Source organism: Sapajus apella, unplaced genomic scaffold, assembly GCF_009761245.1.
Source record: "Sapajus apella isolate SASKATOON/1434 unplaced genomic scaffold, GSC_monkey_1.0 scaffold10, whole genome shotgun sequence".
NCBI lineage: Eukaryota > Metazoa > Chordata > Mammalia > Primates > Cebidae > Sapajus > Sapajus apella.
The window spans coordinates 32717576-32732721 of record NW_022436950.1 but is presented as its reverse complement, the minus strand read 5'-3'; the positions used below and the strand labels follow the sequence as shown (position 1 = coordinate 32732721).

The 15146-nt window shown below is 39.8% G+C and overlaps 1 protein-coding gene across 10 annotated transcripts in view; it reads left to right on the top strand.

The window, feature by feature from the left end:
- ADAM23 (ADAM metallopeptidase domain 23) overlaps nt 1–15146 on the top strand; it is a 197685-nt gene that overhangs the window by 29573 nt on the left and 152966 nt on the right. For all 10 annotated transcript variants that reach the window (XM_032278479.1, XM_032278481.1, XM_032278485.1 and 7 more), the window contains exon 3: nt 4766–4842. In XM_032278479.1, the coding sequence (XP_032134370.1) occupies nt 4766–4842 (77 nt within the window). The remainder of the gene's footprint in view (nt 1–4765; nt 4843–15146) is intronic.

The window sequence follows — 15146 nt, the reverse complement described above, 5'->3', positions numbered from 1 at the left end:
CCTCCCAAAGTGTCGGGGTTACAGCGTGAGCCACCGCTCCCGGCATAAATATGGCACTGTTTGTCATTTAACTAACCAACACTTCCTATTTCTTGCTTTAATGTATGACCTTGGACAATAACATTACTTAATCTCTCTGTGCCTTTTTAAAATGTTTCTCTTCTATAAAAGGGTAATAAAAATGTCTGGTCTACCAACTGTATGGGGTGCTGTGTTCTAGATAGACATGATAGTACTTTGAAATCATTAAAACGTAAGAAATATGAGGCACTATTATTTTTATCCTAACACAAGCCTGTGCGATCACCAGTGTGTCAATTTAGAATGAGGGATTAGAAACCAATTACAATTAAAAATGGCTAGTTACCCAAGTTTCTCAATTTCTACTAAATTATAAAATTCAGCCTTACAATATGTTTTTAATTCTGGGAAAGTGTTATTTCCCATTTTTCAGTTCTAGTTATGGGTACCACTCTACAGAGCTCACAGATTCTTTCCAAGTAGTGAAGAATACTGTTTGAACACCTATTATGTGTGAAACATAGTTGCATGAAAACGTGTCCTGCAAATAACTGCCTTTTATTTTTATAATTAGATCCAGTTATTTTTCTTCTGTTTTCATGTCTTTATTAACTATTCTAGAATATAAGTTCCAAGAAAACATAACGGTGTCTCTCGAGCTTATTCAATGTACCTTACACAGAACTGAGCATGTATGAGATTGCTTAATGTCATAACATTGCTTGATGATAAGGTACAAAACAAGCCTTAGCCAAAGAGCCCAACAGCCTTCTTAAAGTTATTTAATATTATACCATTAGATGCCATCTACTAGAAAGAAAAAATGAAAACAAAAGCACATTGCTAAGATGTGTAAATTGTTCTCCAATGAAGGAGGTTTGTGTATATAATTGAGTTTAATTGTTTTTGTTTTTAGAGCTCCTGTAATTTCCCTGTGCCAGATTCTGAGTTAAAAGAAAAATACTAAAGTGGCTAGGCAACAGCTGTTCTCAGTCCTTCAGGGTGGTAATTCTGAGCCCAGAGACGTGCTCGTTCTTGTTGTGTAATGATGTTCTTTGGCTGTAAAACCCTGCATTCTTCCACAGTGCTATTATGGTCAATGTGCTTATAAAAGCAAGGCTGTTTAACAGATATCCTGAAAGAGAAAATAACTAATTATGACCTAATATGTGGTTCATGACCTCTTCTCTGAAGTATTCCTAGGATCTGATTTTGTATTACTGAACACATTTCTAAACCTCATTGTATAGTTCCTTTGTAAAATAAGAACAATACTGTAGGTACTCTTTGTATTTTTAGTGGATTTCATCGATGCTGGTCAGTTAATTAACTCCAAAATCTATTAAATTAACCAAAAATGATATGGCTGTGTGTTATAAGACTTTGTACTCATCCCAGCCATTCTTCTAGCTTTTCTACCATTTGGAAGAAGCAAGCCAATATTTTATAAAAAATATTATAACTAACAATGTGGTTTATAAAATAATAATGATGAGGACTCACTTTACATTGTTTGAAAACATATTTAAAATGAGCATATATAAAAACTGTATGGTATTTTGTTAAAGAAAAAGTGACAAATTGAAATGGTATAACTTAGAGTCCAGAAGTTAAATACTATTTTAATTGTGTCTAAGACAGGGCAGAAATAAAATGATAAGGAAAAGTAGCACTTGTCAAGTATTTATTTTGGTATAGAGAAGAATGTGTACTGTATATACATTTGCAGAATGTATAGCAATGGAAAGAGAAACAATGTAAGAAAAGTAACATACATCAATATATTTAAATGACGCAACGTGAATGTAAATATATTAGATAAAACTAATTCCGTTTGGTACAGTCACAAGAAGATGAATATAGTGAGGAAATGTTTTATAGAAAATGTGCGTCCTCTTAGAATTAAAATAAAATATTAAACATTTTTACTGATAAATGTAATAAAATCAGATTTTTTTTCCCCTACGAATAAACAGATGCGTTGTTGCTGGCATGGTAAATTGATTCAGTTCTGGAGAGAAATCTGTGAAGATGTTTAAATCATGATGATGATGATGATGATGGCATGTGCTAGAAATGGTGTTGAGTGAGTTTGAGGGAATGGTCCTTTAGGGGGGAAGGCCCATTGTTTTGGCCACATGTACTTGTTTGTGATCATAAATGTCACTGATCATGTCACAGGAAGCCTGCCAGTCTCCATCCCACCTTTTCAGATTCATTGTTTAACATTTCATCTGAAAGGCATTTTCCTACAGGCCATATTTATTTTTAAAAAATTTAAAAAGCTTATTTTTCTCACATTCATTTTTGACTTGATTTTTGTAAATGTTTTCCTCCAAGCCCTGAGTGTCTTTTTTTTCCCCCCGACACGAGATTCTTATTTATCTTTTGTGTTTTTGTTCAAATAGTGCCTTGTCAGTGGATCCTTTCTGCACCCCTCTGCGCCTGGGTGGGTTCAGCCTTGGTCCCTGTGGTCCGTTAGAGAAGCTGAAATTGACAGTTCTACCTGCCCCTCTGGAGACTATCACTTCTTTGAGGGCGGAAGCTATGTCCCAGCCATCTTTATATGCAAAGTGGACTTAATATGTTTGTATGGAATGATTGAATGCAAAAGCAAAAGAAAAACCCAATTATGATTTGCTAGCTCTTTGATTAAATTCTGTTAAACTGAAGCTAGTCACGTTGACTTGGTATAAACCTATTTTAGCAATTATCAAATTGTGTAACTCCTACAATTCTGTAAAATGAAGATATTGCATTTACCACCAGATTACCTTCTTTTGCAACAGAGAGTTGCCAGTGTTTGTACTTGTCTCATTGCTTATTTGCTATAAAACAAGTCTTTTACTGGGTTACTGTCAAGTTCTTTTTAGTGTTTATAAATATGTTCAAGGAGGTATATTTATCAGTTCTTTTAGACCAGGGTGCCACTAATGAACTCATCTCTACTATATAATATTCTTAAGAGAAACTATACTTAGGGATTTATTTTATTTTCAGGAAGTAAATTTTATATACTTAAAGCTTTTTAGATCCAGAGCCGAAAAATCTCTCCTTGTACAAATTATTTATCAATATAAATATCTTTATGCAAGAATTAATGCTTCAAGATACAGAATGGATCTACATTAAAGATTAGTGGATATTTGTATTGAATAGAGGTTCTGCTATGGATAACAGAGACCACACTTAACAGAAGTTTCTCTCTCTCTCTCTCACTATCTTGTAGTTGTATGGATACAGGAGGCCCACAAGTATGGTGACCCTGTTTTAGAAGGTTGTTTGGAATTCGACTTGGCCTCCTATGGCATTAAGGATTTAGGAGCCTTCTTTCTCATTGTTTTGCATTTAAAATTTAGTATTTGTTAATTTCCTTTTTACATTTATGGATTGATTATTATTGAGTGACAATCCGATTTGGCAATGTGCTTGACAAAGTAGAAGTCATGGTTTATTTGCAGTGTTTTATAAGTTTGGTATGGCAAAATGGTCTTGACAATGAATATTTGGTGAATTACTGGAAGGGCAGATATTTTTGGGAAGAGTCATTAATCTAGAGCTGTTTGCAAGACCACTGTGATATGTGTTGTGGAGCTCACCACCTAGGGAAGAGATGGGAAAGGAGAGACAGGGAGAAATGAATAAAGTGCTTCTGAAGCCCTGAGCGTGAAGATTATGTGAAGGAAGACTTCACGGAAAGCACTGCAGGTGGGATGCCTTTGAGAGATGGGGAGGGTTTCAATCATCAAAAATACAGGGGAAGGCAAAGAGGACTAGGGATACTATAGGGAGAAAGGTGGGAATAGAAAGTACTGGGAGGGTGATGCCTGGTGTGTTCATGCTGATGTGCAGTTACCATGCATGGAGCACTTCACAGATGATTTGCAGCACACACTGTGCCTTAGGAATGCAGTTCTGGAGGAAGGACAATTGTGAGTCAAGAAAGGAGGGTGTAGGTGTTTCATTTAGTCTTGTTCTTTTTTTTTCTTCCTGATAGTGTGACAAAGGAAAGTTTTTTGTTAGCTAATACTTTGACAGAACTTCATTGATTTGTTAATTTGCAGTACTCAAGATGCTTCTGTGAGCTATAATAATCTTTAACTCCTAGTAGATAGGATTCATGTTTAAATGGAATTATCTTTGTATTTTGAATTAAGACAAAATAATGACAATATTTGTAAACATATGACTCTTAAAGGGGGACGTAAGCTTTCAGTATACACAAAAGGCAGGTTCTAAGTGCTTTCTGAAGTTAGAAAGTTGTACTCTCCCGTTTTACTGTCACTTTCTACTGATACATCATTTAGAGAAAGTTCCAGAGAAAGTTCTAATTCCTGCTGAAGAGCAGAGCACTGACACGATTTTTTACTTAGGTGTGCAAAAAAAATTGGTTATCTTTGTGCACAAAACAGACTGAAATCAAGCTTTAATTGGTAAGACTTTTGCATAATTCATCACAGTCACTTTGGAAGTCCAGCAGAATATGCTGTTGGTTTTTATCTTAGTGGGTTCATTTTCAAGGATGGATTGTCTTAGTAGCTCTTTGCTGCCCAAATATTTAGATTTTTCTAGCAAAGCCATGATACTATACCTAGTCTCCTAAAGAAATGAATTGTTATGTGAAGATACATAAGGAAATGAACTGATACATAAAAGTTACTCCTCTTAAATATCATTCTTGATAATAATGCGTCTTAAAGACAGGAAAGGAAGTTAAGGTTCTTCTGTCTTTTTGAATCCATAGGCTGTCCATCTGGCCCAGGCAAGCTTCCAGATTGAAGCCTTCGGCTCCAAATTCATTCTTGACCTCATACTGAACAAGTGAGTATTTAGTCATAATCCTCTTAAGAAGCAGGTGCAGTAAAGCTTTGTTTTTATAATATTGGTTTAGTCAAAATAATGTCTGTTGTTTAACAACTATTTTCTAGCGTATTATGTATTATAGAGCACATAAAGTATAAAAATCTGAATGGTGATTTTTTTTAAATAAAAGACATTTAATATGTTAAATATCTCAAACACAGCACTTATAAAATGGAATAAATATTTGAAGTAATGCCAGTTAATTAAATGTTAATTATAATCATCACTATATATAAGAAATATGATAAATTACTGATTCAAGCGTAAGTTGACTACAGTCTAGAAATTTCTTCCATTTACTCTTTATAATGCAATTCACATGACTTCTGTGGGAAGAACAGAGTAAGTGATGACTTGCAAATACTTATTTTGAGAAGATTCTTTGCTTTATAATTTGCTCTAATATGGTTTCTTAGAAATTTTCATCCTGATGAAAATTTACCCAGTTGTCTCTGAGCATGTGTTTGTTGATATTTAAATGCTGTTTCCTAAGTTGGAACCAGTTGTACAGATGTCTTTGTACAAAGTGTGAACAAGAGCTGTTGACTTAACTAAGGCTCTTCAGCCTCAAATAGATCTAGCACTGAGCCTTTCTTTGGTGAAAAGATTTTCTGTATGGTTTTCTTGAGTTATAGAAATTATAGTCAGTATTTTAAGCTTTTGTCAGAATTTTGATCAAGACTGCATCTTTGCAAGAAAAAGATCGGTTAATACTATCAGACACTATAATGTAGGTGACCACAACCAATATTTGAGAAATTGCATAGGATCATAAAGAACAACTTTAAATTTCTTGTATGCGAAATTCTGTGAGCTCTGCAGAAAAAAATGCAAAGTCAGCTTGGGTGTTCCTTGCTCAAGTGTTATTGCAGCTTTAAGTCAGAATGAATCAGCAGAACTCAGAATTGCCTGTGTAAAGGTATTGCAGGTTTTCCTCTGTAGTTGAGTTACGTTTCACTGTGCTGTGTCAGCAGTTTACTTGCCTAAGAGACTTGTCTTGCCAAATCTTACACTATGTTGAGTGGAAGATAGAGCTAATTTTAGTTCCAGCCTTCAATTCCTTTAACTCTTACTTTGGTGGAGACCATTATTTCAAACTGTAGCGAGATGATTGCAACCCACACTGCTGTGTATTTTGAAGAATAAAATATCACAGCCATAGCAGAGCCTCCCAGTCAATTAGCACATGGCAGAGAAAGGGTCATATTGGATGGCCAGGGTACTTAGAGGTCTGGAAATGTGCCAGAAGTTATCAGTAACATTTAGCATGCAAAGGAGTCAAGTTGAGTACCTATTATGAGCAGTCCCTGACTTGAGGAATTTGGAGTCTACTTGGGGGAAGGTTGATAGACAAATACATAATTTTAGAAGAGTATGAAATGTGCTAGAGGTTAAAATGGAAAGTTATGGTAGCACCAAGGAGAGGCAGCTCTCAGGCTGGAGGAGTGTGAAAAGGCATCTTGGAAAAGGTGATGCTTGAGCTAAATCTTGAAGTGTGTTCTAGGCATGTGAGATAATGTGTCTGAAGAGGCCAGGCCATGTTGCAGTATGGGGTGTTAGGGGAGCATGAGCCTTTTGTTGAGCTTCCTCATAAATGACAAGGTTGAGGCAAGGGAGATGAGTTGGGAGAGGTAAGCCTAGAAACAGCTCAGCTCATGGAAGTTCTGGTATTTCATGCTCAAGTGTTGGGTCATTATTCCCTAGACTGAAAAATCAAGTCAGGAGAATAAACAGAGATCCTGTTCCCAGGAAGTGCTAAGAGGCATGGAGAGGGAATGCTTTCAATACATCTTCAGTTGATAAAAATTATTAGGATTGCTCCATGTGGATGCAGAGAGAATAATTAAAGCTAACAGAGGTACCTTGATTGGTTGGCTGGGTGAAGGGCGATGTCTAGCTTAAATTGGCAGTACCAGGGAACGAACAGGTTAAATGGTGAAGAGAAGAAAATGTGACATCATAAGAGACATAATAGATTTGAGGGGCTTTGGGAGATACATGAGGCCATGTCTAGGAGGTAGCTGGATATAGCCTCAGGGGAGAGATGGCTAGAGATAGTAGACATGGGACCTGTTTTTACTTAAAGGTTAATGATCAACATGGCTGTGAATGAGGTTACCCAGGGAGGATAAGTAGAGTAAGGGGAGAGAAGCTGGGAAAACAGGTCAGAGGAGGGGGATAAGAAGAAGAACTCATGAAGGAGATTGAGAAGGAGGAATTGGAGAAATAGGACAATCAGGAGAGTGATTAAACAGAATTTCAAAATGGGAAGTTGTGATTTACAGTGTCATCTGCAGTAGAATGATCTACTGGCATATGTTGTAGAATAATCTACTGAGGTAAGAGGCAAACTTTGCCCTTTGGATTTACCATTTGAGCCGTCACTGGTGGTTGGAAAGCAGCAGTTTCAGTGAAGCTCTGGGTGGGGGAAATGAGAGGGGACAGAAACCAGGTTACCATAGGCTAGGAGTGATTGAGAGGAGATGATGTGGAGGCAGCAAATATCCATTGAGGAGGTTTGCATGAGAAGAAAAGAGAGCAGAAGACATTGGGGTCAAGCCAGGTCTTTTTAGTGATGACAGAGCAAGTTAACAGAGCAAGTTGGCAGACTGAGAGACAAAGCTAGTAAGAGTGACAGGTTGAAGATACAGAAAGGAGAGAGGAGATAATTTATAGAGCAAGAGCTGGGTAGAGACCGAAGGGAATGAGATCGAAGCACAAGGTCAGAGCTTAGTTTTGAACCAGGAAGGACAGGTTGTCCTGCACTGGTGTGAAGCCATATGGTGTGTGCAGGTGGAGACTGATTTAGAGGTGACAGGATAGAGTTGAAAAAAAGCACTTCTGAAGATCTTCTTGGAGACATTGTTATCTACTAGAGGGATTGGGATGGAGAGGGAGGTTGGGTTGGGGCTTGAGGAAGATGATGAAATTGCTGGGAAGAATGGGTGAGGAAGCCCATCAAGGTCAAGTTCAAGAATTTTTGAGCAACCTTCATTAGAAATCATATGCTATGTGTTAGTCTTTGTGTATTTCTTCCTGGTGGTATTTTAAACATTTATTGTTATTATTTTTTAAAATTAGAGTGCTTTGTCAGCAGTGTGTGAATGAAGGAGGCAGACTGTAGTGTGCACCCAGGGCTGAGTCTCTCTGGTAGCACAGAAGAATAACAACGGAGGCAAAGCTCTTTGAATACTCATGAATAACTTGGGTAGTTAAGTATCAGGATCCAATCTGGGTAAGAAGGGAGATGAGGTCAAGAGGAAGCTATGAACTGGGGGCAAATGGAGGTCTTTGAAGGGGTAACCAAATGCAGTGAGAGAGAGGCCATGAGACCTGCACTCATGTGATGTCTCCCCTGATATGGTTTGGCTGTGTCCCCACCCAAATCTTATCTTGAGTTGTAGCTCTCATAATCCCCATTTGTCATGGGAGGGTCCCAGTGGGAGGTAATTGAATCATGGGGGTGGGTTTTTCCCTTGCTGTTCTCATGATAGGAATAAGTCTCAAGAGATCTGATAGTTTTATAAAGGGCAGTTACCCTGCACATGCTGTCTTGCCTGCCACCATGTAAGACATGCCTTTGCTCTTCCTTTACTTTCTGCCATGATTGTGAGGCATCCCCAGCCATGTGGAAATATGAGTACACTAAATCTTTTATTCTTTATAAATTACCTAGTCTCAGGTATGTCTTTATTAGCAGCATGAGAATGGGCTAATGTAATACCTCCCCCATGCTCTCCTGAGCCTTCTCAGTGCAACCTGAGTGTGCAAGGTTGGCATGATGAACTGGAGATGAGGGAATTGTGTTAGAATATGAGCTGAATTGCTGAGGGTGGGCTCTAGTTTAGATGACTTCCACTGTCTGGAATTAACCAAAAAGTCTGATATGTATTAGAATAAAGGTAGAGAGTCAAGAGAATGTTTAAGTCAGCAATAGAGGACCCAAAAGATCTGAGGAAAGAGGGACCTCATTTCCACTATAGGATGATCATTGCCACATTACAGGCAAAGGTGTTAAGTTATCAGAGGAGGGAAAAGGTGTATGGTAAATAAGTATGTGGGCTCAGGCTGTGGAGGAATGAGCACAAAGGTGGTGGCCATAGAATCTGCATGGTTAGTGTGACCTCACCAGGCCCAGAAGTCCACCTTGTGAGGACTACCATGACAGGAGTTCCTGAGAGGAGAGCCTGGTTTGCATCTGGCTTGCGGAGGCATCTCATGGCAGCGCTGTGTGTTTTATTTGTTCAGCAAATGTTGAGTGAGCATCTGCTATGTGCCTCTGGCTGTTATAGGTGCTGATGTTGCTGAGAATCAGATAGACAAGACTTGTGCCTCCCCTTTTAGAGCTTCATTCCAGAGGAAGAGGCAGACAGTGGACCACCACATAAAGACATATGGGAAGAAGAGGGACTGCAGGTGGAGTGTCCAGCGTGATTTAGAAGGTCAGAAGAAGCAAAAAGGCCTGGCTGAGGAGGGAACCTGAGCTGAGCCCTGGTTGTCAAAGAGGTGCCACCACATGCTGCTGGAAGGCTGCGGGTTCTGCACAGCTGGGACAGCAAGACAGCCAGAGCTGAGGAGTATGTGGGATGTTCAAGATGGACAGAGTCCATTATGACCTGAGTGCAGTGTAGGGCAGGAGATGGTGGGAGAATAAGGAGAGATCAAAGAGGAAGCAGCTGTGCAGCCAGGTCATGAAGGACTGGGGTCCACGGTGAGGAGCGTGGGTGGGGAGCCACTGGATGGCAGTAAGCATAAAAGAGACATGGTCAGATTTCTATTTTATTTAGCCCCAAAGGTTCTAGTTATGGCCTTAGAGGTCCTTTAATTACACTCCTTTTAGGGTGCTCCTCTTCTAAAATTTTGTTTAGTTTTTTCTCTAAAATAACCATTGTTCCAAGTTACAGGTTTTAAAAAGATCACTAGGGTAACATTTTATTCTTTTTTCTTTCTTTTTTTTTTTTTGGTGTCAAACAAGCATTTTAAATATTTTTAATTTTGATTTTTACTATCTACATTTTTGAGGTATGATTGACAGATCAACAGTTCTTAATGTATGTCAGGCCTTGGAAGTCTCAGAAGGTCTGAGAATTGATTTTCTCTTCTCTGTGTGTGATTAGAATTATGCCAAAGCCTAAATTACCCATAATTATATTTGCTGGTGTTTTCAGCAAATGTTTACTGAGAATAACCATGAACAGAGCGACATAATGGTTGAAAGCATGGGTAACTATGATCTTGGGCAAGTTTCTTAACTTCTTTTCTTCTTTCTTCCTCTTCCTCTTCCTCCTCTTTCTCCCCCCCTCCCTCTTCCTGCTCTTCTTCTTCCTCTTCCTCCTCTTCTTCCCCTCCTCCTCTTCCTCCTCCTCTTTCTCCTCTTCCTCCTCTTCTTCCTCCTCCTTTTCCTCCTCTTCCTCCTCCTCCTCTTCCCTCTTTCTCCTCTCCTCCTTCTCCTCCTCTTCCTTTTCCTTCTCATCCTCCTCTTCCTCCTCCTGTTCCTCCTCCTCTTCCTTTTCTTCCTCCTCCTCTTCCTTTTCTTCCTTCTCCTCTTCCTTTTCTTCCTTCTCCTCTTCCTCCTTTTCATCACCCCCCAATAAACCTTGTAGCCATTAGAAGTCACTTCCCATTCCCTACTCCCTTAAGCCCCTGATGAGCACTAATCTGCATTCTGTCTTCACGGATTAGCCTATTCTGGACATTTCATACAATGTGTAGCCTTTTGTGACTGGCCTCGTTTACTTAGCATAAGGTTTTGAGGTTCATCCATGTTGTAGCTGAGTAATATACCATTGTATGGATATATTCTAAGCATCTTAAGCTTTAGTTTCCTTTTGAAGCTGTAGGTTGTTGCAAGAATTAGATGAAGTAATGTGTGATGCTTACACATGTTCGTTAACAATGAATTCTTATTACCTCATTGAGGCAGTCACTGCACTGGGATGTTAGGGGATTCTGTATTCAGGAGAAGAGTCATTGATCTCATGGATCTTATGATCTGGTGAGAGCAGCTCAAGTCATAAAAATTGCTGCCTGTCTTCCCTTTGGTTTCAGTCAGTCCTTTTCTGACTTCAGTAAGTGAGAAGGGAGGGGTACACTATGTAATCTTTTCTCTTCTGAGAGTGGGCTGAAGAAAAAAAAATGGAGACAATTTGGCAGGCCCTGGGTTGATATGTGCTCAAGGTAGTGAGCAATGGGAATTCAGATAACATGCTTCCATTGAGTTGAAAGCATGCTTGCAAGACACTTGGTACTTGTCCAGTTTTCCCAGAGCTGCTCACCAGACATCCATTAAAGAACATGACACAGCTTGCAGCCTTTTGCATACATGTGGATATGTAAGTTTCCAGGCCATCTGACTGGTCCAAGGTGAACACCCAGGCCTGCAGCATGCTGTCCTGTTTATTGTGACGTGAAATCCCTGTGTTTCTTTTGGCCCCTGTCTGATACAGAGAGGGAAGAATTCTAAGGATGCATCAAGGGTAATACCTTCTTGGTTAAAAAGGCAGCAGCATGTTCCTAATAGAACACTACTCCAGCGAGAGAGTGTGGGGATGTGACACATCTTTGTATGTTCATCTCGAATGATGCCCAGGGAGAACTCTGGGTGAAATTGATTTAAGACATCCATATTGTGTGACTGACTCCTAAAACTGAGGAGTAGACCCAAAACTTGGAGAGTAAGGTAGTTTTGGATTTAGGACAAAAAATTTTTTTTCTGATTTTCTGGGAATCAGGTGTTTGATTTAAGATGAATATCTAGAAAATGCTGATTTAAAGAAATACATGCATGCAGTAATTTGCTCGTTAAAAGCAGTTCACACTGTACTTCAGAAAGAAGCAGACAGCCACACTGATGTAGCTTCAGTTAGCTGAAATACAGAGCCCAACCTTCTTGCTGACTGGCGTGGTTAATTCATTCTTCATTCAGTCAACAAACATTTATTGAGCTTCTCATTTGCATAAGACATTGTGTTGAGCAACATGAGGGAATTCAGAGCCCTGTGAAAGAATTTCTCCTCTTCAAGAGCCCATGGTCTAGAAAAGAGATTACCGTGTATACGAACAGTGTTAAAACATGGTAGAAAGTCACTTGAGAGATCTTGATGATGAGAAAAGGTTTCCTGGGGAAGGTGGGATTCCATGGGAGTCCTACAGGATGCTGCCTTGGTTTTGGGTTCCCTAGTAGCAGACCCTGAGGCAAGGATTCCAGAAAATAACTGAGATAGTGGGGAAGTGAGATAGGGAAGAGGAGGGAGCTAGGGAAGGTGAGTTCTCAAGCTGTGTACTCCTCTGGGCAGCTGGAATTCTCACTTGAGAGCCCTGGGAGTCTGTGGGCTCATGCCAGAGAGCTGTCCGACCTAGAGGCATGGAACTGGAGTTTTGTCCACCAACTGCCAGTCTGTTGTTGGCTGAGGTCTGTTTCTCGGGGCAGTAACTTTTTACTACTTCCTCCTGGGTAGAATACAAAGCCTTCAGGCCCAGGGTCTCAGGCACTTACAGTCAGCTGCCTTCAGTGTGTGGAAGTGAATGCCAAGGGCATACTGGCAGAGCCCCGAAGAGCCCACAGCAGGTGCTTTAGACTTTGAAAGATGTAGGAGGAAGAAAGACGCGGTCTCCACGGGAAGTGGCCGGCAGAGGTGTGGGCAGAGGTGTGGGAGCCCGAAAGGACCAAACTCCTGGTGTGAGTCAGGACTGGTGAGGCTCCCTGTTTGAAAGAACTGAAAGAACTACCAAGCTGTGGACAGCGGCAAACTGCCTGTTGGGAGTCCCTGGATCCTACAGGGGATATTCTGCTTCATTTGGCCAAACTTTTTTTTTTTTTTCAGTTCTGTGGATTTGGAGATTGAACTTAAGTGTGGTGGTAAGAAGAAACATGTGGAGAAGAAACAGGCCTCCTGCTTCATTTTTCTCTTGTGGTTGAGTAAGACCAGGATAGGAGCCAGGAGCTGTAGCTTGGGACAGCTTCAGGCACCTTGAGCTGTACCAGCCTGAGCTGTGGTGTCCCTGTCTTACGTCTTGGTTTCTAAGTTTCTGTGAATGCTGAACCCAAATTGGCTGGTCTTTTTCTCTCCAACTAGCAGCCCATCATGCTCACTACTGACATTTCTCTTATGTCTCAGAGAGGGAATCAGGGAAGGCACCAGCCCTGGGAATTTGGAGTCAAGACTTCCAGTCTCAGCTCTACAGCAGAGAGCTGGGCACATACTGTGGGCTTTAGTCCGAAGGAATTAGAGATGATGTGAACATTGCTTTCAGTTTCAGGAGTCTCGGGATTTATGATGCTGCTAACTCATAGGTTAAATGCTTTACTTCCCAGTTTCAAGAGATCTACGGAAGGAAGTCTTTCTATTATGGTAATAGACACTGTGCCAAGCCCTTTACCCATAGTCTCCTATTTAAGTTCCTTTGATAACCCTGTTAGGAAGATGTATTATCCCCATTTCACTGCTGAGTAACATGAGTCCTGGTGAGATCCAGTCACATGCAGAGACTCCAGCATGGCCTGTGTGCTTAGAGGCTCCTTCACCGTGGCTGCTGTGGTCACAGCACTGGACTACCAATTTGCAAGTGAGCTGAATCTCATTCTGATGATTGCATATCTGTTCATATTAAGTGAGAAAAAGAGTGGAATTGTTTTGGTCAATTTGTAACAATATAAGGAAAACACAGAAGGTCCCAATAGGATTGAAAATAACGCTGTTTGTTGAGCAGAATCGTCTGTCATGCTCTGAATTGTGTGTCTCCTCCTCCCCATTCATATGTTAAAGTTCTAACCCCAGTACCTAATACTGTAACTATATTTGGAATAAAGTCTTTAAAAAGGTAATTAAGTTAAAATGAAGTCTTTTGGGTGGTCCTTAATTTAATATGACTATTGTCATGAAAAGAGAAAGTTTGGAGAAAAGAGAAAGTGTGTTGGAGGAAAGACCATGTGAAGACACAGTGAGACAGACAGTGGCTGTCTGCAAACCAAGGGGAGAGCTTTCAGCATGAAACCAGCCCTGCTGACGCCATGATCTTGGACTTCTAGCCTTTGGAACTATGAGGGAATACAATTCTGTTGGTTAAGCTACCGGTCTGTGGTACTTTGTGGCATCCTTAGCAAACAAATACTGATTCACTTACTGCTTACTTATTGCAGTGAGGCATTCAGCATTAAGTGCTGCTTGTTAATGGGTAAAACTGTTTGTCTCTTATACTATAATTTTCAAGTGCTATTTTGAGAGATTGTGGTTTCTTTTGCATTTAGGTACTTTCAGAAGATTGGAACTATTTTGGTAGTTTTAAAAAAGCGTATGATAAGGAATCTTAAGAGGCAGAGATCCCCAAAGTTGCTGTAAATATTGATTGCCACTGTCCCATGTGCAATATGATGTAGTAGAATATTGCATTTTATATGTCCTAGAGGCCTGATAGTATTCTAAGCTTTCCAGTACTGGAAGGAATGAGTTGCTGTGGATTTTTCTCTCCTGAAGCCACCCTTTCCTGTCTAATTCTGAACATGTTAATTCTAGAGTGCTGGGTAGCTGTTTTTGTTGCCATATTTTCGCCGATCAGGGTGATTAGACATTTCTGGTTGAAGAGTTAAACCTATATTGAATGACTTGGGTATTATCATTTGCTTTTGATGACTCATCTTTATGCTGGTAGATCAGGTCCAGAAGATCTTGAAAAAATTTAAAATAAAAGAAATATTATCTAAATTTTAGTAGATTCTAATTCTATTTATTTAGGGTGTTTATGTGACCTACTTTCAAAATGGTTTGAGAATGACTTTCACAATTAAACATAATAACAGGATTATTAAAAATAAAATCACAACCAAACCATTGATACTTACCTACTGATTCTTGATTTTCATAGATGAACAAAATCTAGCATAACTCTTGGGTGGTGAAATTCAGTGGATGTTTACCCTCTGCCTGCCCCTACCCCTCCTTGCCTATTGACAATAATTATTGTGAGTGAAGAATATCAAACACCAGGCTAGAGAAAATGAGGAGGGCCACGGGAGCTAGATTTAAATTTTCTAGGTTCTGGGAGATGAGAAAACTGGGATTTCCCAGAAAAGAGGACCCTGTGGCTGTAGTCTCTAGCAGAAGAAAAAAAAAATATGGCAACTACGAATTTCTAGCAAAATCAAAAGAATTTAATTGTCAACGGGATGATGTTGCACTGTTTATCTTATCTAGGAAATAAAAGACATCTCTGTTGAGTCAGGAGACTATTTCTTGACTGGTGAATAAAAGGAGACCCTTTGCAGG